This window comes from Drosophila ficusphila, unplaced genomic scaffold (assembly GCF_018152265.1).
Source record: "Drosophila ficusphila isolate 14025-0441.05 unplaced genomic scaffold, ASM1815226v1 contig_414, whole genome shotgun sequence".
Classification (NCBI taxonomy): Eukaryota; Metazoa; Arthropoda; class Insecta; order Diptera; family Drosophilidae; genus Drosophila; species Drosophila ficusphila.
The window spans coordinates 1318767-1338427 of NW_025064328.1; the positions used below are offsets into that span (position 1 = coordinate 1318767).

General features: G+C 42.4%; 1 protein-coding gene across 2 annotated transcripts; it reads right to left on the reverse strand.

Annotated features, from left to right (window-relative positions):
- Positions 1-33: 33 nt before the first annotated feature.
- On the reverse strand, positions 34-19585 carry LOC108094865 (heterogeneous nuclear ribonucleoprotein K homolog). Of its 2 annotated transcripts, none has more exons than XM_017195686.2 (9): positions 19384-19585; positions 11520-11626; positions 11368-11424; positions 9631-9674; positions 8670-8742; positions 8505-8600; positions 1293-2228; positions 1038-1232; positions 34-442 (listed from the first exon to the last, which is right to left on the reverse strand). In XM_017195686.2, exons 2-8 carry the CDS (start codon positions 11613-11615, stop codon positions 1041-1043), a joined length of 1494 nt encoding a protein of 497 aa, XP_017051175.1. In that variant the 5' UTR covers positions 11616-11626; positions 19384-19585; the 3' UTR covers positions 34-442; positions 1038-1040. The 2 variants fall into 2 exon arrangements, with proteins under 2 accessions (XP_017051175.1, XP_017051174.1); XM_017195685.2 differs by having other exon boundaries at positions 1063-1232; positions 19384-19584.
- Positions 19586-19661: the final 76 nt, after the last annotated feature.

Sequence of the window (19661 nt, forward strand, 5' to 3'; positions counted from 1 at the left end):
CTACCGGAATACGAAACGCAAACACCGGAAGGATCAAGTTTATGTATACTTTATTTGTTCATTCTTCTTATCATACAGAGTTTTTAAGGTTGACTTTCCCCCAAATAGCAAACTGGTGCGGGGGAGAATGAGGGGGTGGCAGGGGCTGATGGGGGGAGGGGGCGATTCTGTTCCAGTTTCTTATCCTTTTGGGGCTTTTCACTTAAAGTTAGAGAAGAAATACATAAATTTCTTTCGTATTTGGAGGATGCTCTCTCGCTCTGGGCTTTCGCGCCAGCTCTTCCTTGTTTTTAGTAAATTTAATTTTAAACGTGAAACGCAGCACTTGTCGATGGTGTTATTGTTGTTGATGTTGTTGTTGTCGCCGATGGTGTTGCTATTGCTGGTGTAGCTGTTCAAGTTGTTGCCCACTTAAATGTTTCGCCTGCCGTTCTCGTGTACACTGCAATGAGAGGAGTCGGCGGAAGGATGGCAGCAAGCCAAAGGAAAACATAATTAATGAACTTTTTAATGAACAGCAGATACAGTTGAATGAGTGTGGGTGTTTGGCGGGTGCGGATTGGGGGTTCGAATGGCAGTGGGTATTTCGTTATTCGTGGGAGATAGTTATTCACGATGGATGCTTTTATTGGATGTCACGGGAATGATAATCATGTTGGGATCGAGGATGAACCGTGACACTTTTAGTGAATGAGTTTCCAATGCCGACTTAAGCTTAGTTGTGTGTTATTATTAACCATCGATAGAATGAAGAGCACAAATGCACGCCGTAAGAAGACAAGGGATTTATTGTTAATACCAAAGACCAAACAACAAAATCACTAGTCTTCCATACGGAATGCACTCCCAGGAGAGCCAATCGGAGTTAGTTATTGTCGAGTTTTGATGGAGAGTTACGATCAAGCACTTAATCTAACACTTGCAATGCATACAACACCGTTTTCCAAATTATTCACGCGCTGTCTTTGGGGTTCGTGGATTGTTAGAGTGTTGTGTTTCGGGTGGGATGGGTTAATCAAATGAGAAGGAGTGCATACTTCTTAGTCTGATTGCGACACCAACCTCTGTTGTAGCAGATACTGGGCCATCTGTATTTGCTTGGGCGTGCCCGAAATGGTGATGATCCGATCGTTCGAGTTTGGCAGGGGCTCGTCGATGGTGATGTACGCACTGGACTCGTTCCTAATGCGCCGGATGCGGCCGCCTCCCTTGCCAATGATGGCACCAGCCAACTGCAACAGAACAGGAAAGTTAGTATATCCTCATTTTGTAAGTAAATATGAAGAACTCACCTCCTTGGGAATGGTGACCTGTGTGCTGTTGTTGGGGTCATGACCCTGAGGCACATTTGTGGCGGCATTTGGGCTGCCGTTCGGTCCACCATTAGCCCCACCGCCGGCATTGAAGCCTCCTGCTCCATTAGCACCGCCAAGAGCTCCCACGCCACCGTTGTTAGCACTGCCGCCACTCAGTCCGTTGCCCAAACCGCCGGCACCACCGGGATTCTGGCCAAAGCTACTCAAGCTGGGCAGGCTGCTGGTGCCGCCCTGGTTCTGGTTAAAGCTGCCCAGACTCGGCAGGGCATTGCTGCCCTGGGTCTGTCCAAAGTTGCCCGAGTTGCCGCCAAAGTCACTGGGTCCACCACCAAATCCGTTGTTGCCAAAGCTGCCGCCACCGAATGGTCCACCGGCTCCACCACCGAAGCTGTTACCGGCAAATCCGCCAGCACCGGCGCCCGTGTTGCCAAAACCATCGACATCACCGCCTCCGCCATTCGCCCACGGGTTGATGAACGGATTGTCGCGCTGTCCCATTCCAGCACCTGCGGCAGCTCCGCCCGCAGCGCCGCCAAATCGATCGGTTCCACCACGTCCGCCGGCATTTCCGCGGGCTCCGCCAGCACTGAATCCTCCCCCATTGCCGCCGGCTGCCCCTCCGGCAGCGCCACCTCCGGCGCCTCCGCCGCCATTACGGTTATTTCCCCGCTGACTGGGTCGAGTGCTTCCGCTTCCAGTGCCATAGCCGCCGTACTCATCCGCGTACACGCGGTCAAAGTTCATCGGATCATAGTTGTGTATGGCTCCCTTGATGGGAGTGTCCCGGGTGAGGGTGATCACCTCGCGCACCGCGTCGATGACCTGGCTCTGCTTGCCCACGGTCTGCACCACTCGATCTGTGCTCTGGGGCGCCACATTGGAGAAGACCTTCAGGAAACGGCAACCGATGCGCTATAATAAATAAAACATAGCAATAAATTAGATTCAATAACAAATAAGTTTAAGAGTTGAAATAGTGCTTATGGTTGAAATTATGAGAATTCAAGTATCTTTTCTCTAGAAAAAAGTAACACAATTACCACTTATCTATTCCCAGAATTTCCTCTCAAAAATACTTGGAAATGGAACCCAAAGTAATTTCTCATGGCTGCCATTTTCAAATCCTGCTGTTTAATCCTTAGACCGAGTGCCTGCATTTTCCTAGAATTTAGAACAAAAGGACACACACCGAGCAAGGCAAATCCTGGTCAAGGTCTATTGAAAGCCGAGTCTAAATCAATTTGGCCATGACACTGCCCCTGGGTCCTGACCCGAAACTCTTCGCCTAAGTCCGTGTGTGCGAGTGTGTGTGTGTGTCCTGCATCCTGGCTCAGCGGGCAATGGCTCCTAATCGGCATGAAGCGGCGTCATCAGCAGCAGCAGCAGCAGCAGATGTCGGACGTAGTTTCTACCTGCTTTCGGGGCAGCTGTCTGCTCCTCTCGGCATGTAAAGTAGTGGCAGGAAGTGCTTGCCCCCCTATCTGATATATCCTCTGCTCCGATATCTCCAGCTCCCTCTTCCCTCCCTACTTTTTTCCCTCGTCTGCGGCGGAAGTGTAAATGGGAAATTCGATAGCCACTTAAGAGGGGACGAACGAACAAGAGGCTCGCACTGATTTCCGAATGCGAGAGTGTGTGTGTAAGTGTGTGTGAGTGTGTTTGGAGGCCCGCTTCCGCTTCAGATCCCCTCGTTTCCTCTGGGACACTCTACTCCCTACTCGTCGTCGATGTCCCTTGTCGCCTGCCTGCCTGCCTGCGTTTCCCATTTTTATTTGTGCCTGCCCGCTGATGATTGCATCATTCCTAAGCCCATTGCGTGCTGGGTGTGAGTGCGCGGCAATGACCAAAGGCTGCGTCATGTTGCCCCAAACCCCTTGCTGACGCCTCTCCCTCCCCCTCTCGCTCTCCCAGGCGACAAAACTCGTTGCGTGTGCTCCAGACAACAATGGCGACATCAAAATTCTGAAGTATACCCCCCTTGGGCAGCCTTCTGGCCCATAAATGGGGCCTTATTCAATGGCCAGGGGAAAAGCGTTGAGTCACACAGAAACAGAAACGTATAAACACACAGGACCGAGGAGTTCCATGTCACTGGTCGGTGAGTGAATCAAAAATTATTAAATTTAAACATGACAACGAACGATGTCCGCAGTTTCTAGCTGTCTGCGTGTGGATCTCCCACTGTAGTATACTTTTGGTCGCCTCACGAAATGCGAATATTATGTAAAAAGCTAAACTAATGGCTTAGCTATAAAAAAGAAGGGAAGCTCACTCCAAAACATAAACATTCGTTATTTTAATATTTTTGGCGCCCACGGGAGGTCAACAAAGTTTTTCCAAACAGACGCTCGATGGCGCCACTGAGCCGAATAGTGGCACAGAAAATTAAGTAATATATAAGTTTATATAAAGCCACGTTAAATATTAGTTTCGTTTCACCAGATTTTGAAATATTTTTCGTGTTCTTTACTTTGGTTTTGTTATATAGTTTATGGAGTTAGTACCTTTTAAAAACGAACTATCCACTTTGAGCGCGCACATTTTCACACTGAATTTTTATATTTACTCTTGTTTGATATATATTTTTATAGTTTGTAGTTTTCGGTCTGCGAGATTAGGGACGCAGGACACGAGAGCAGAAACAGGAGCCAGAGCTCGAGGACCGTTCCCGACCAGCGCCAATGTCGAACTAATTGGGTTCAACGATTGCCAGTTGCCATGTAAGGAGAAGAAGACGCAGGCAGAGAGAAAAAAATGGAAAACACTCACACAGAAACGTGAAAGGCATAAAGGAATATACACAGGCGAAAGCAGCGGCAGAGGCCTCTCTGCTTCTTCTCTTCGTCCTGCGGCTCTGGAATTTGTTGTTCGTGTTGTTGTTGTTTCTGTTGTTGTTGTGTGTGTGTGTCACGGCAGGCCAAAAAGGAAACGCAGGCTGCTGGGACAGCTGCTGCTCAGCTCCCGCTGGCAGCGAAACGGAACCGGTGTATTTTTCAGCTCTCCTCATTTCACAAAAGTAAAATAAAACTAGAGGGAAAACTAGCTCTGGCCACCCAAAAACTACATACCCTTACTACCTAAACATATAAGTTATGATCTTTGAATAAGAAGTTTTTTAATGCCAGTTATATTTCAAAAAGGACTTGCGTAACTCAATTTACAATACACATTCATTAAACCAACTTAAATGGTTTTTGCCTATTTAAAGAACGGACGAATTTAGGCATACACAAAGTTTTGATTTTAAAGTAAACAAATTCTAAACAATACCGAAATATACGATTGCAACCTTTTTATGTTTTATGAGAAATAAAAAGGAATATTTGTACAATATATCTTATGTAGTTGCCCACATAACCTTTGTTAGTAAATCAATCAAAATTATGCGGGTATTGTTTTGCATTTACAGGCACCTACTAAAACTATAACACCCTTTGCTACAGTATAATTTTTTTTGGAAAACGCATGCGCAGATGAGAAAAAATAAATAAAACGAAAGTAAATGTTATGAGCATAATCCAACAACACCACATAACATATACACATGTGTGTGCGATGGCAAGTTGGGAGCGAATTCCCAAAGGACAGGGAAAATAAGGGCAACCATTAAACCGCAAATCGCCTACGATTGATATGTAAAACAAGAAAAAAATGGGAGCAAATCATATATGCAGCATCCGCACTATATTCATGAAAACTCTTCCATTAAAGGATCTGCCAGAAGAAGAGTATAAGGATAGAGAGAGCTCCTCCTCGAAAGGATGACTGCGAATGGCAATCAAAATTCACTTACGACAACTGCAATTAAAAAACTTGTACATTCCCATGCACACACAGACACTCAAGCAAAAAGATGAGAGAGGATGCGAACTTAATTGGAATGCAGTATTTAGCCGTAAGGATAAGCTACGTCGTATCAATTAGGCATTAACTACTAAGGTTCTCAGTTTTATCTTCAGCGAATTTCTCATAAAAATAAACCTTATATATTCCAAGGATATAAAGCACGGTTTAAAGCGTGTATATTATCGTAAACGCTGCTGTATATTTCCCTTGGTGTTATGGCCGTGTTCCATGGGGGGAAAACTATTAGGAGAACGTAAAGCATCCGAGGAGCTGTCAAGGATGCGGCAAACAAGGCGGAAGGAAGCATCGAACTACTAATTTGATGCCGAGGAGCACACCAGCGAAAAGTGAACCGGATATTGGCGAAACTCCACTGCCTCCGCTTGTTCATGTCGTCCTCCGAAAGTTCCCTCTATAAACTTATTAATCAAATGATCAAAGGGAGCCAACTCAAACCGAGCAACAACTCGCGTTGACTGCCAAAAAAAAGAAAGAAGTACCAGGAAACCAGATGTCGCTGCCAGGACTCAGCTGCCGCAATTCAAGGAATGCCTACAAAAAGGGTGCCTCTTCTCAGCATTTTCTAAGAGACATTCAAGGTTGAGGTAGCTACTCGGTTTTAATCTTATTTTCTTTTAAAATTAAATTGAATTTTAAGAAAGGTAAATGGAATTATAAGGCTAAATCAGGCTTCAGCTTAAAGAAACAAATTTAAATTTGGAGATTGATTGTGGAACTCAACAGGAGTATTGATTTGCTCTTCATTAACTATTTTTTTTTATTTTATCTTTTGGAGACTTTTCTTAGTTTAGAAGGAATATGTTTAAGCTGAACTAAGTCTTAGTTAGCACCCTGTATATCCTGCTGTCGAATGGTATGTTGAACGTGTGTAGGTAGCACCTGTTTGGCATTCATTAAGACGAACAGCAAGCAACAAATGTTAGCCGCAGGCAGCAAGACGGCGAAGCAGGCAAGCGGGCTGGAATACCCAACAAAAGCCAATGGCACGCTCAATCCTCAAATGCATTTCAGGGCATTTTGGATTTACGCACACACAACACACACGCACTCACACACACACAATGGATGACGGCTGCAGGATCAGATCAGAATGGTGGAGTCAAAGTAGAAGCAGCTGTCGCTCATTATTATAAGACCCTGACAGATGCCTCTTCTCCTGCCTCCTTGGCACAGGACAACATTTTAATGGGCAGCACGAAATGGGAACACGAAACAGTTGTCTATGAACAGCGACTCTATAAATAGACACCTATATGGTACCTATATTATGGGGAACACATGTCCGAAGAATGTGACAATTTTGGGGCCCTAATCAGCGATTCAGCGATAGGGGAAAATGTTTTAAAAATAATCCACGCAGCTTAGCTTAGTAAACCAGCAAGACTCTCTTTCTATGCCGACGAATTTCCTTGAGAAACGATATAAACGTAGAGATAAAACTCTAAGACCGTGGAAGTAATTATGATAACCCCAAGCGAGGAGCAGCGAAGGAAAACCGGCTTTGACAGTAAGTCGGAGCGGGAAGCGGCAGAAGGATAAAGGGCCAAATGGCTTGGTCGAAAGGAAAGAAAAGGAAACAGCTGCTTGCAGGGCCAGTTGTTGGTTGTTGGTTGTTGGCTGCCACTGCCCATGTTGTTGTTCTTGCCGCAACAATGAAGACTGTAGAGTAACGAGGACCACTTCCTCTTTCAACCAACAACAAAACTACAGAGAGAGAGACCCAAAGGAAAGGGACCAAGAAAAGGTAAAAATGCAAAGACGACGACGAGACAAACGAACACATGCCTAAGATGCTGCTCCATTCTGATCATCTGCTGTGACCATCAGACCAGACCATCAAAGCGGCGGACGGCAGCTGCAAGGATGCTGCTGGCAGGCAGCTCGTCTCTCGTCTTTCGTCTCGTCTAAGAAATTCATAATAACAAAACAGCAACTTAAGCAACGGAAAGGAGGGCAAGATGCTGTACGAATATACAGACGTAAGCTTTTTGTTTGCCGCCGCGGACTTGTTGACCTCCATACAAAAAGCAGCTCGAAAGCGGAAAAATATGAATATGCAAGGGAAAGTGGGTGGAGCTGGCTGGCTGGATGGCTCACTGGCTTGCACATTATGCAGTACGGACATCATTCCAATTAAAATGCAGCCCCACTCATCGCTAATTAATGAGCCGAGCCGAATTGCAGCTGGAAGGACACGCGAATGCAGGTGCGATAAAACCCGAGAGTTCGCCAATTGATAGTGCAGCAGCAGCAGCCCCACTGTGCCACCGGCAGCTGCCTCACATTCCGAATTGCGCAATTGAAAAGCATTTGGCGTTCACTGGATGGATCCAATGCCAGGCAGCACCCCACCTGCAGTTCGAAATGCCGGGCTGGAGAGGCTGGCAAAGTGACAAGTGCGTTATGAAAGCCCTGGCACAGACGTCAGCAACAGATTCCCCAACCGAACGCCGCCATTCCAAATCGTCCTCTCATCGATGGCAATGCATTCGCATTCGCATTCGACTGTCGCTGCCAGAGAGCAAGGAACTGTGTGTGCGAATGCAGGATGGACTGGAGCTGGAGATGGAGATGGGAGCCAGGACATAGCAACGTACGTAACTTGCACAAAGTTTTCGATTTAACCAAGCGCAAAGTTATGTTGACGGGTTTCAGGTTCACGTGACTGCCGCAACCGAACCGAACCGAACCGTTCGGGATCGTCAAAAACATGTCACAAATTCCCACTAACTATGCGGGCTTCCTCACGTCCTGACCTGCATCTCCGCCAGCGAGTGGCTGCCTCCCCTAGCTGCCACTATTTGGTCATAATAAGCCCAATTAAGTTAGCCTTCATTCGTCATGGCTGGCTGGCGATGTCAGTAGACCGCAGGACATGGGCCACAATATGGTATGGGATGGATGGTCGTGTGAATGCCGCACATGCAAAGGCCCAACTGGGAATTACATCAGAAATAGCGGAAATACTTGAGCTAAGTATGTTATCAGCCGGAGCCTTGGGAGCGAGGACATCAATATGTGACAGGTCGACTGATACACGTCCTTTCGGAAGTTGTCTTTTCCCACAATAGGTTAATACCATCCCCCACGCTGCTATTACAATATCGATAAATAATTACTACACTCGGGTTTAACAGTAATTATAGAGCAAGGTGAACAGGAAAAATATTATAACAATTGGGGTATTTAGTTAGGATACTAACGTTATTAACTTTAAGAAATACATTAGGTACTTGAAATACTGGTATTTATATTTTGATTCCTCTTTATGGTTTATCAGACTGTACCAACTAATGTATAGATTGAAATTCAATTACTCACATCGCGTATCTCCTTGATCTTCTGTCCACCTTTGCCAATAACGCAGCCGGCCAAGCTCTGGTGGATAAGTAGGCGCACATCAAAGTCCTCATCGCGCTGGGCGGAAAATATGAAAGAGGGTTATCGATCGGCATCACATTTCGAATGTCATTAGATGGCACTTACCTCCTCAAAGTATTTCAGCATTTCGGTGATTATCTCCAGAGTGGACTCTATATCCGCCGATATTTGGATGGTTCTGTTCGAGCGATTAAACGTGCATAGAAATTGGTTTTTTGGTTTTTTATTGTGAGTGTTGGCGAAAAAAGAGAAGAAAGTGAGGGGAAAACGCATATTAGAATAGAACATTAACTGGAAATTATTATAGTTCTAGACATTGTGTTCTTTTTTGTTGGTTTGTTGGTTCGTTTACTTTTGGGGACCATAGAACAAACTTTGGCAGAGAGATTCGGTGAGATAGATAGAGAACAAGAGGGCGAGCAAGTGAGATTCAGTCCCTGTTGCCATGTTTCAAACAACAATACCACACAAGGACACACAAGACGCTTGCTGGGATTTCGATGTGGACAAATGGATGATCTCAGGCCAACGGATCGAACGGATCGTACGTATCGGCTCTTGGCTCCTTTCAGAGAGTTCCATGAAACACCATAGGCCGTGCATTTTGGGTTGGGTTAATCGGGGTACTTGCGGTGCATTGCGGATTAGTATGCGATTAGGATTAGGATTAGCCGGAGAGCGAGAGATCGAGACGTAGCTAGTTAGACTGATGCAAACTTGGTTGTTTTTGCCGGGCAAACTACTACAGATACTTTCCGGGACACCTAGTGCCTGGGTTTAATTTATTTTTCTTATCTATTATTTTTTTGGTTTGAAGGGGGTAGGACACATCACAATGTTCATGTATATAGATATTTATAGATGGGTTCAACTAGCGCATACAGGACATACAGAGAGATCTAAATGGGCTAAGACTATACGAACACGAACACACGAGTCGTTCAACTCGGTTCGGTGCCTTCGAATCCACACACAATATACGAGATACGAGTATAGGATATGCATTTGAGAGATGCGGTTATAATCTAGTAATTGGTAAAAGGTTAAAGATTTTTGTATGGTTTACCGTTCGGGGCCTTGGGAATCGTCGACAGACACAGTGGCTTTATACTGTGCCGCACATTATTCACACATATTTGGAGACACGGGCGGGCAGGCAGGCGGGCGGTTGATGGGCGGACGGGCGGGCGGGCGGTCAGTTTCGATTTCGGTTTCGGTCGATGGGCGGGCGGGCAATCAGATAGGCGGGCGGGCGGGCGTTTGTTCGATGGACGGGCGATTTGGTATAAGTGTTTTTTTTTTTTTTGGTTTTGTATCGGTTGATTAATTCGCCGTTTTCGTATTCACATAGACAGAGATATTTCATAGGGAGGGGGATAGGGCACCCACACAGATACAAACCCACATGGGATTGGGGATTCGCATATATACATAAACAGATTTTTAAGAATATATATAAAGGCGTTGAGAGCCAAATGATTTTTTGTAGCATAGTGCACGGCAACAGGGGGTGCAACAATTTGATTCAATTCAATATACGATTCGGGTTCGGGTTTCGACATCGGGCCAGGCCAGTTTCAGATTCAGATTCAGATTCAGTTTCGGATTCAGATTCAGATTCAGATTCAGATACGGATACAGATTTGGATCCGAGATTACCCAGTACCCGGGTGGGACATATAGACCAGAGACCATGGACCAGCGGTGCAGAGTGATGGTGCGGGCGGGCGGGCGATTGATTGTTTGGTTGGTTGGAGGTTCGATTCGATTCGATTCGATCGATAAAGTTCGGTTCGATTCAGATGAGCGGTTGAAGATATTTGTTGGGCGTGCGAACCGACGACAGTTTGGTTTTATTTTATTTAATTTTTTTTTTTTGGTTTGTTCAAATCGAAATCGATTTGTTGGTTACATATGGGGTGTACGCAAGAATAGAGAGAGAGAGAAGAGAGAGAGAGAAAATTGTTCATTTAGTTAAAAGGTTAATTAGCGGTGTAAATTTATCGTTTTATTTTCATGTTCTTATTGAGTTATACAAAAACTGAATTTCCTTTTTTTTTCAGATTTTGATTAAAATAAAGCGCCTGTAGTATATATTACATATTGCATCCAAGCCTGGTGGATTTCAATCCCCTACGCAGTGTTTTCAAAATTTCCTTTTTTGAGTAACGGTAACGAAACGATAAATAAAGAGAAACAGAGATTCCGAAAACGGTAGCCAAACAGAGAGAGTGAGAGAGATAGTATGAAAAAGTAGCGTTAGCTGAGTGCAGGGACCCGAGTTAGTGAGAAGCGTGTTGGTTGGTTGTCGATCTAATTTTGGGTTTCTCAAGGACCTCGGCCTACTTGGAGAGCACAGATCGAGAAGAAGATATAGTGGGGAGAAAGAGAGTGAGAGAAAGAGAAGGGAAGAGGGGGGACCATACCGACACACAAGACAGGGCTTTCTTCAGATTCGGTTTTGGTGTTTTCGGTTTTAAGGGTTTTCATAGCTCGAACTTGAGCTGGAGAATTGGACGGCTGCCAGAGACAAAGTCGAGTGAATTGAGATAGAGGTGGAGAGAGAGAGAGGGAGACAGAGTTCGCTAGAGAGACACACAATGACAGAGGCAGACGCTTTTGGGGTTTCACTGGGGACATGGATTCGATTCGGTTGTTATCGCTTTTAAGTTTCTAATTTGTGGTGCAACAAATAAAACATAATTGTAAATAATACTAGACGCTTCAATTGTGAATTATGCAAGTTGTTTTCTATATTTTTTTTTTTGCTGTGATGATTATGGGGTTTATGTAATCATAGTACCTGAGTCCTCATTTTCTGAATGTGCTGTCCTCCCTTGCCAATCACAGCGCCGGCAATCTGTTGAACGAAACAAGAAAAGCAATAGTTGTGGTTTTGGTTAATTATAGGTATCAAATATCCAAGCTTCGGTTAATCATTGTTGCGACACTTACACTGCTGGGAATCAGTATGCGAACGGTCTCCTCGTTGCGGCGGTTGCGCTTCTGGTCCTGTGGTCCCTCCCCTGCATCGTTCATTTCACGCTTCATTCTCAGTCTCTCTGCAATCGAAAAGGCGGAATTCGGTTTATCTCGCAATTGTTTAGCCAACTATGTTGATCTTTGGCCAGCTTCGGTTCAACTGACACATAAAATCGAACTGCCACTGCCTCGAGTCAACGAATATCAGTAGTTGTAAATCGTTGTGGGCCGGACAGCGTTGTCGGCTCAGCTACACAACAAATCTGGCTTTAATTCGTTCATTATTTCAAAAGTTATACCAGATCTTACAGTGCTACAGCGAAAACATTTCTTAATCAAATCAATGACCATTCAATTCATGGTCTATTAGGGAATTTCTGGACTGAAAATGGCCGCTGCCAAGTTTCTTGTTTTTTATATTCAAAAACAGAAATAATAAAACCCACAAAACCAATTCGTATTTTTAGGTGTTTATAGTTTCAAAATCTTTGCCAATATCATAATGCTTGCACAAGCAAATGTTATGTTGTATCAGACAATTAAATACTAGCGTTTCATTAGTTTCCTTTTAAAGAACTGGCATCACTGACGAACCGATTTCATGGAAGCATGAGGTGAGTCGCACGTTTGGTTGTCGTTATTGCCCACCGCAATTGAATAACAATTTAATTCAGTTTCCATTTCGGATTCGAGCTCTCAGCCGATCCGATCTGGTTCGTGCCGCAGCTGCACTTGACTGCGATCCATCTCAGAGCCCCGCGTTGCACTTCCAATTTGGGTGGCATCAATCATCAAGTATACGCCCTGTGTGCCGCACAAGCCCCCTGAAAGCCCAGATGGCGGAAATGCCAGACAACCAACGCTCAAAGCACAACCCATATATATTATTTCTATTAAAAAATATTCTTGTACAGCACCGCGCATATATGATTTATATGTTGGCATAATTGAGCGAACCAGCATGTGCAATAGTAATACAAAATGTAACGAAAAATTATAAATTTATAGAAAGGGAGCAGTGGGTGAGAGAGTCTGGTCCAACAATTGTTGGCCTTTGTGTGGACTGCCGTCTGCCCACAACAATTTCGATTTTTTCCCTGGCACTTAAGTTTTTTATACCCTAAAACTGAATACTTTAACTTGTCAAAAATGTTCATAAAAACACCTAGTAATTTTTTAACGAAATTTAGTTACTATACTTGGCATATTTCTTTTAGTCAAGTTAACAAAAGCAAAAGCAATAAGAATAAATTCAAGAAAAGTGGGGGGTTGGTTATTTAACACTGAGAATGCCAATGAATTTGGAAACTAAAAATTCGAGACTTTATAAAGTTTAAAAAAAATGTTTTTTTTTAACAGAAGGGTATATAAGAGCGTATGAATAAAAAACATTCCAGCTCTTGTTTTATTTTCTGTGGTTTCACATGTCAAAACGTCAATTGTCCAAGCGCTGTAGTTGCTGTTAAGTTGTCAGAAATCTGTTCCATACAACAATGGCAAACAGCAGCGACGGAAGACAAAATGAATTTCGTCGAGGGCCCAAGAGGAGGCTCTAAAAGTGACTCGGCTTAAAATTGAAATTGTCGAGCGCTGAAGTACAGGTGGTGTGGTAAATTATGAGCTGTGTGCGTGGGAAGAGCTTAAGAAAAGGGTAGCCACCTTTGCTTTGGAGTTACCGATGTCATTGGATAGTGATGCAATTGAACATTGCTAGAATTTCAATCTTAGCTCATTGAAGTTAAATCAAATTCGGTATCAAGTTTATTTGAAATAGGATCAAAACTACATGGGCACTGTTGAAATTATGAAGGGCTTCTTTACCTTTTTTTTCTTTCAAAGTATCACAAAGTTTCACTAATTTTATTTTATCTTATAGATCTTATAGATGTTTCTTCACAGTCACAGAGTTTTTTCAGTTATATAACTGCTGGATCTGAGGATCCAATAAATGAAAGGAGCAAGTGCAGAAAGCACCGCCCGAGAGTCCTGTACAAAAACTAATGAATACATTTTACCAGAACTGGGGCTATTTATACCGGAAACCCATCTATTTAATGCCCAAGGGCTGGCCAATCGGAAGCTATAGGATCGTTATATGGACAGCGGAAATCGTCGGCCAATAGAAATCGGACAAATCAAGTGACAATACCGAAAAAAGGGGAAGTTACCGCCTTTAGAGACCGGATGCTAGGCAACCAGGATAATTGTACTGGATTGACCATAACAGAAGCTCTATACGGACCATAGAATAGATAAGTTCTTATATACGAAATGGGGGCCGAATACCCTATATACGGATACATATTGGTATCGTGGGAGGAAAATGCAGTTTTCTATTGGAACTTTACATATGTGAAATATGGATTTATTATATAAAATCGGATTCCCTCTAGCCCGAACCATACAATGTGGGATATGTATGGTATATATTATAGGGACCCACAAATTGTATAGCCATTTACCATATTGCGGGGCTGGGTAATGAATTTTAAGTTCGGCATTAGACTAATAACCAAGGGTTTGAAATGGGCACAAGAACTGCAGTTTTCTTGCAGGTCTTTGAATTTTCGATGGAGCTTCAGCTGATGTTTTCACATTATGCATATTTCAAAGGCTGAATAAACGGATCACCAAAGGAGTGAGCTAGCGAAGTTGAGGCCAAAAAGGGCGGAGAGCGTTTGTCTAAGATAGCAAATCGTTTAACTATTGATAGAGCCACCGCCATATAGGGACCCTCGACTAAATGCCTGTGAAATGCAACAAATTGCGCTGACCTGGGCAAATATCATTAAGGGGGCGGTCCAGTGTATCGCCGATGACGTGGCATTAGACAGGGCCTTCATTATACCGACTGCAAGTGGATATGACGGACATGCATTATTGACGCAAATTGCAATAATTTAAAAACTCCGCTGTCCTTTCAAGATGCACTCGAACCAAGGCATATGTATGCTCCACATAATGAATGGGGCCACCCAATCTAATAACTAATCAAACTCTGGGAGTATTAACAGCCGTTCCCAACGGGTTGGAGAACTAATTACAGGTCATTTCTGTCGCGGAGTTCCCCGGCCAAAACGAATTGAAAACTTTTACACCGGCAGGGGCCACTTTAAGAATGGAAATGGACTGAACATTGCTTCCGTCTTTATCAGCACCTTCTGATTGCAGTTTATGCGTGGCCAAATGAAAAATAGAGGAACTTCTTCAGCAAGAATTCGGCTTCCCGGCGAGAGGACTGCAAGTGGGGCAGGAAGCAAAGAGGGGAGAAAGGGGAAGGAGAAAGTAAGCAGGCTGCTCGCATTCCTGAAAGTGACATAAATGACAGGTAAGCAATTATGTGAAAATCATTTGATTGCTGTCCACATCCTGTTCAAATAGCTTTTGACAGCGCACACGCTTCCAGCCGACCAGCCAACCAACCTACCACCCAAAACCCATAACCCAAAAGCCCACCCACCGATCCACCCGCCCAAAAGCAACCACAACAACAATAAAGAACAATAATTTAAGTTGGCCGGCCAGGTGAGCGCTTGAAACTTTTTTTCGTGCATGTGTCCCCTCAGGCCAATACACTAATACGCAGGTGGGTTGGCTGGCCACAAAAACACAAACACAACAACAACAACAACATGAGCAGGTAACAAAAACAAAATAATGGAGAAATGGGAAGGGGGAGGGGCTGGCGAAAGGGGAACATTTGGAGAGTTTATGTCCAGCGAGACGTGGCAAACCACATGAAAACGCGGCTTGTGGCTACCCACCAAAAGTGGAAAAAAAATAAACCGAAAAGGAAGTAAGCTTTGGCAAGCTGAAGTTGTGTATACCCTTGTAATTATATTAACTTTTGATTACACAACATACATGTTTAAGTTAATATCCGAAGCCCTAAAGAAACAACAACAATAATTTAAAAAATCCTTTAAATAAGACAAGATTATCGATGACTTATTGAACTCGCCTATTGATTAAACCTTATACACAAATCTAAAGTAAATAACTTAATGTCGACTATGTTCCTGAAATTGTTTAGAATAGAGATTTTATGTTAAAACAAACAAGTGTTTTGCCAAACATTTTATTAAGAAATTTATCGAGAATTTCAAAAACGAACAAAGGAAACAGTTCTACAGAGACATATTTTGTTGTTTACATAATTGAAACATCTGATACTCAATGTTTTCAAAATTAATCCACTATTAGATGTTATTAGTTTGTTTTGAATACCAAACTATTTTTTCTTTAATTTCTAAAAATAAAACCCTTGGAAACTTGTGTGTGCACTTAGATAATATTTAATTTAAACAAATTCGGTTCGGCAGTTGTATCACGTTGGTATCTATCACACACACAGAGTGTGTTCACGCCTAAAGCCCTCCTGTCCCATTCCACTTGGCTGTCTTGCTTTTTGCCAGCGTAATTGGGCGGCGGGTGTATGCGTTTCAACTCTATAATTTAGCGGAAAAACAGCTAATGGACGTCATGTCTAACCAAAAAAACGAGGAAAAAGAGCTCGCCACCAGAGGAAGGAATCAGGTTGAGGATATGGCCACAAAAGTTGGGGGCCACAAGCGGAAATGCATACAATTGACAATTCTCATCGCCCTCGCGATGCGTGTGTATTCGTATGTCCTGTTTGTGTTTTGTGGCCTGTCCACTTCAAGGCTTTTATGGACATGTCAGCGGGCTTAGCGAACCGACCGAGCGAGTGAATAGACCACCAAGTCCTCCCATCGCGTGTGTCCCTAACCAGAGCGGAATGGGGGAAAATGGGGAGTTCAGCTGGTCCCAGCGCTAATAACTAATGTGCTTATGGCGTGTGCCATGTAGTGGTTGCTGCCCTGCTTCTCTATCCCGCCGTAGTATTCTATTCAGGCATTGTCTAGGCTATCCTGTTTTGTTCAGTTCTGTTCGGTCTTCCTGCTATATTCTTGGCCAACTTCCACAGTCTGATAACTACAGTACGCCTTGCCTTATGCACAGAAAGAAAGTAACTGTAATAATACAAATTCAGGCTATGTTTAATGTTCAACATCAGTTATTTATGTTTCATATAGATAAATGTTTCATAACAATTTTAAAATAATAATTATTAAAATATAATTATTTATAACAAGATAAAAACCACATAAAGGGGATGTATTGACTTTAATTAGCAATTCAATTTTTATTATTATGTAATTTTTATGGTCTTCTAATTTTTTTCAGTGCAGTTGCCTCACCCCAATAGACCAACCCTAGAAGTTGTTGCATTATTAAAAGGCTTCGATTGAAAAGTACTTTTCTTTTTACCCTTTCCACCTACATTCCCAACTTTATTCTTGTTCCTTCTTTTATTGCTTTGGCTTTATCTAGCTATGCGTTTGTCAATTGCATCTCTCGACTATCCATCGTTAGCTAATTAATTGGAAACATAAGAATTGTCCAACGGCAATACAAATTCCAGTCAAGGTTTGAAAATCAATAAAACTTGCTTGAATACGAAACGTGTTTAAAGTGTTTTTTTTTTGCCATTTGCATACAAATATTTCTTTCCAGCATATTTTGTCTGTCATTCGAGACAAAAGCTATCGAAAATCATTGAGTGGAACATGTTTTGCGAATGCGATTGAGAAGCGAGAAGAGATTACCATTGAATGGCTCTTGTGAGGTCAGAAATAAACATTTCTCTAGCGGCCAACCAGCATAGATAACCAGCCCATTTAACAAGGGAAAATGTATTAAATTCACCTATATGCGGGCCAAGTTTGTCGAGATTTTTGTGGACTGTGCTTGAACCAGAAAACAGATTCATGTGGGAAATCAATAACATCAAAGCAACCTACAACCCACTACCAATTGCTGCACAATTGCAGCTACACAAAACTATTTTTTATTTATTATTTATTTCATTTGCCCATGTTATTGCATTGAAAGTATGGCGAACAGCATACATTTTTTAGCAACAAAACATCACAGAATAAATTGAAACCATGAATATAGGCCGACAGACATGAGAAAAAACAACAGAAATATTACATTTTCCCGTTATTTGGCAACATGATTTGAGCAAAACTGGAACAACGATACTTGTCATGTTCAGTTTTCATCGATGACAAATTGTAAGCTTCGCTAATTTAGCTGCAAAATATGTATCGTCAAAAGTATGGTCGTAAGAATTAAAAGAATTTATATGTAACTCTTTGATTTAATAGTAAGGCAACATAAAATACATTTTGTTTTGCTTTGTTTGCTTTCCTTGTAAAGGACTAGTGCTTTTTATACCACAAATTTAGGGAGTAGCATTATCCATCTATTCAAAAAAAAAGCTCATAGGAACGCTCCTGTACTTTCGTTGGTAATTACAAAAACCTTTATCTTACTTAATTATTACAAAACAATAGATGTTGAGTAGTGCAAAGGAAGGTTTAGTCTACGAAAACAAAAACGTGACTAAAACCATAACTCGCGTTTAATATATATTTCTTGATTTTTCGGCTCCGGATATTTCAGTGTAAATATACATATTTGTAAATTTAAATCCAAAAAATTCCATTCAGTTCAGATGTGTCACCAAAATCTTTTCCAACCCAAAGCCAAATATTTGTGTCATAGAAATTTTGACAGGCACATAAATTTATTTTTATAGGTGATCGTCCGTGATTTACTAACAATAATGTCATTCATTGTTTACCGATCTGTACTGTACAGCATTTACGCGAGAATTCAGTTCAATGTCTTTCATATTGCTTCACTCAAAAAAAATGCTAGAAAAACACGAAAATAACTCAGCCAAACAAGGCAAATAAAAGCGAGATTTTTGCACAAAACTGGAAATCTTAACAAAGACAAAGGAGATACGTCAGCCAAAGAAGACGAAAAGCAAAAGTTTTAGAATTACGACTTGCAGAATTGCTGGGAAGAATGGGTAAAAAGAGAGCTGTGACTAAAAAGCTCCAAATGCCATTGGGTTTAAATCAATGGAGAGGGAGGCGCGAAGACTGAAGGATGAGTGGAGAAATATAACCAAGGGGGGAGTGCAAAAAAAGAGGGAAGCAATAAGTGGTAATGAGCTGCACCCAACCAACAACAACAATCAACTCCTATTGAATAAGTATTTGTCTGTTTGCCTCTCTTATTAACCTCTTCTAGTCATTTCTTCTTCTTCTCCCTCATCGATTGATGCTCAAGCAACAACAATGGGGACCAAACTATGAATAAAATATAGGTTAGGCCTTTTCCTTATTTGTAAAAAGTTGCCGAGCGTTGAACTCTCGCCGCAGCGTGGGAGTTTTGTTTTTGGGGGTAACGAAACTATTTTGTTTTGATTTTATCTTTGTAAATTATAATGAAATTATATGCACCGGTAACCGCGTGGAGATATAAAAAAAAAACAAAAGAAAATGCAAAGAAAAAAGAGAAAAGCAGAAAATCAAAACAAGCGACTAAACTGGATGAGCCAAAGACAAAACAACAAAAACAACGACGACTCTGTACTTCATTTAAAAGCCGGCACGCGTGCGAGTGAAAGAGAGGCCGACACTGGCGGGAGAGCAAAAGAGAGCTAGGAATATTTCTGTGTGCCCTGGTGGTTGTAAAAAAAAGAACTGTAAAAGTGAAGCGCCGAAGCCAAAAGAACGATTTTGGGGGGTGGAGTGGGGGGTTGGATCACACCAAAAATGCGAGGAAAATCGTCTTGCACGTTTTATTGTATGTATTGGCGAAATTTTTAGAAGATAATGTATTAAGAAAACACAACACTGCACGAGCACACACATTCACTGCTTTTAGCCTGGTTTATTTGCCTCGCAAATTCGTTTTTTTCGCGTCCCCAGGCAAAAAAAAAAGAAAAACTCACCTATCGCCTTTGTTTTTTTTCGCCTCCTATTGCGCTGCTGCCTCCAAATTCAATCCACACTCGATACACTCAATTGTTCAATCGTTATTCAACACGCTTTTGTTTGCCACTTAACGCTGGCTGGTAAAATATTATTTAAAATATGTATAGCACAAACACACGAGAGTTAAAATGCACAAAAAGTTAGAGAGGAATAGCAAAATGGCGTTTAAGCATGTTATCGATAGTGTGGAATCGATTTATTTTCCGTTTCACACTAGTCAACTTTTGCTACTTAA

Excerpts from the sequence above, each read along its gene's own strand:
- LOC108094865 (XM_017195685.2), bottom strand. The coding sequence starts at position 11,615 with ATGAAGCGTGAAATGAACGATGCAGGGGAGGGACCACAGGACCAGAAG. Across the intron at positions 11,425-11,519 it reads GCATACTGATTCCCAGCAGT|ATTGCCGGCGCTGTGATTGG; the intron begins GTAAGTGTCGCA and ends TTCGTTCAACAG. Across the intron at positions 1,233-1,292 it reads AGGTCACCATTCCCAAGGAG|TTGGCTGGTGCCATCATTGG; the intron begins GTGAGTTCTTCA and ends GTTCTGTTGCAG.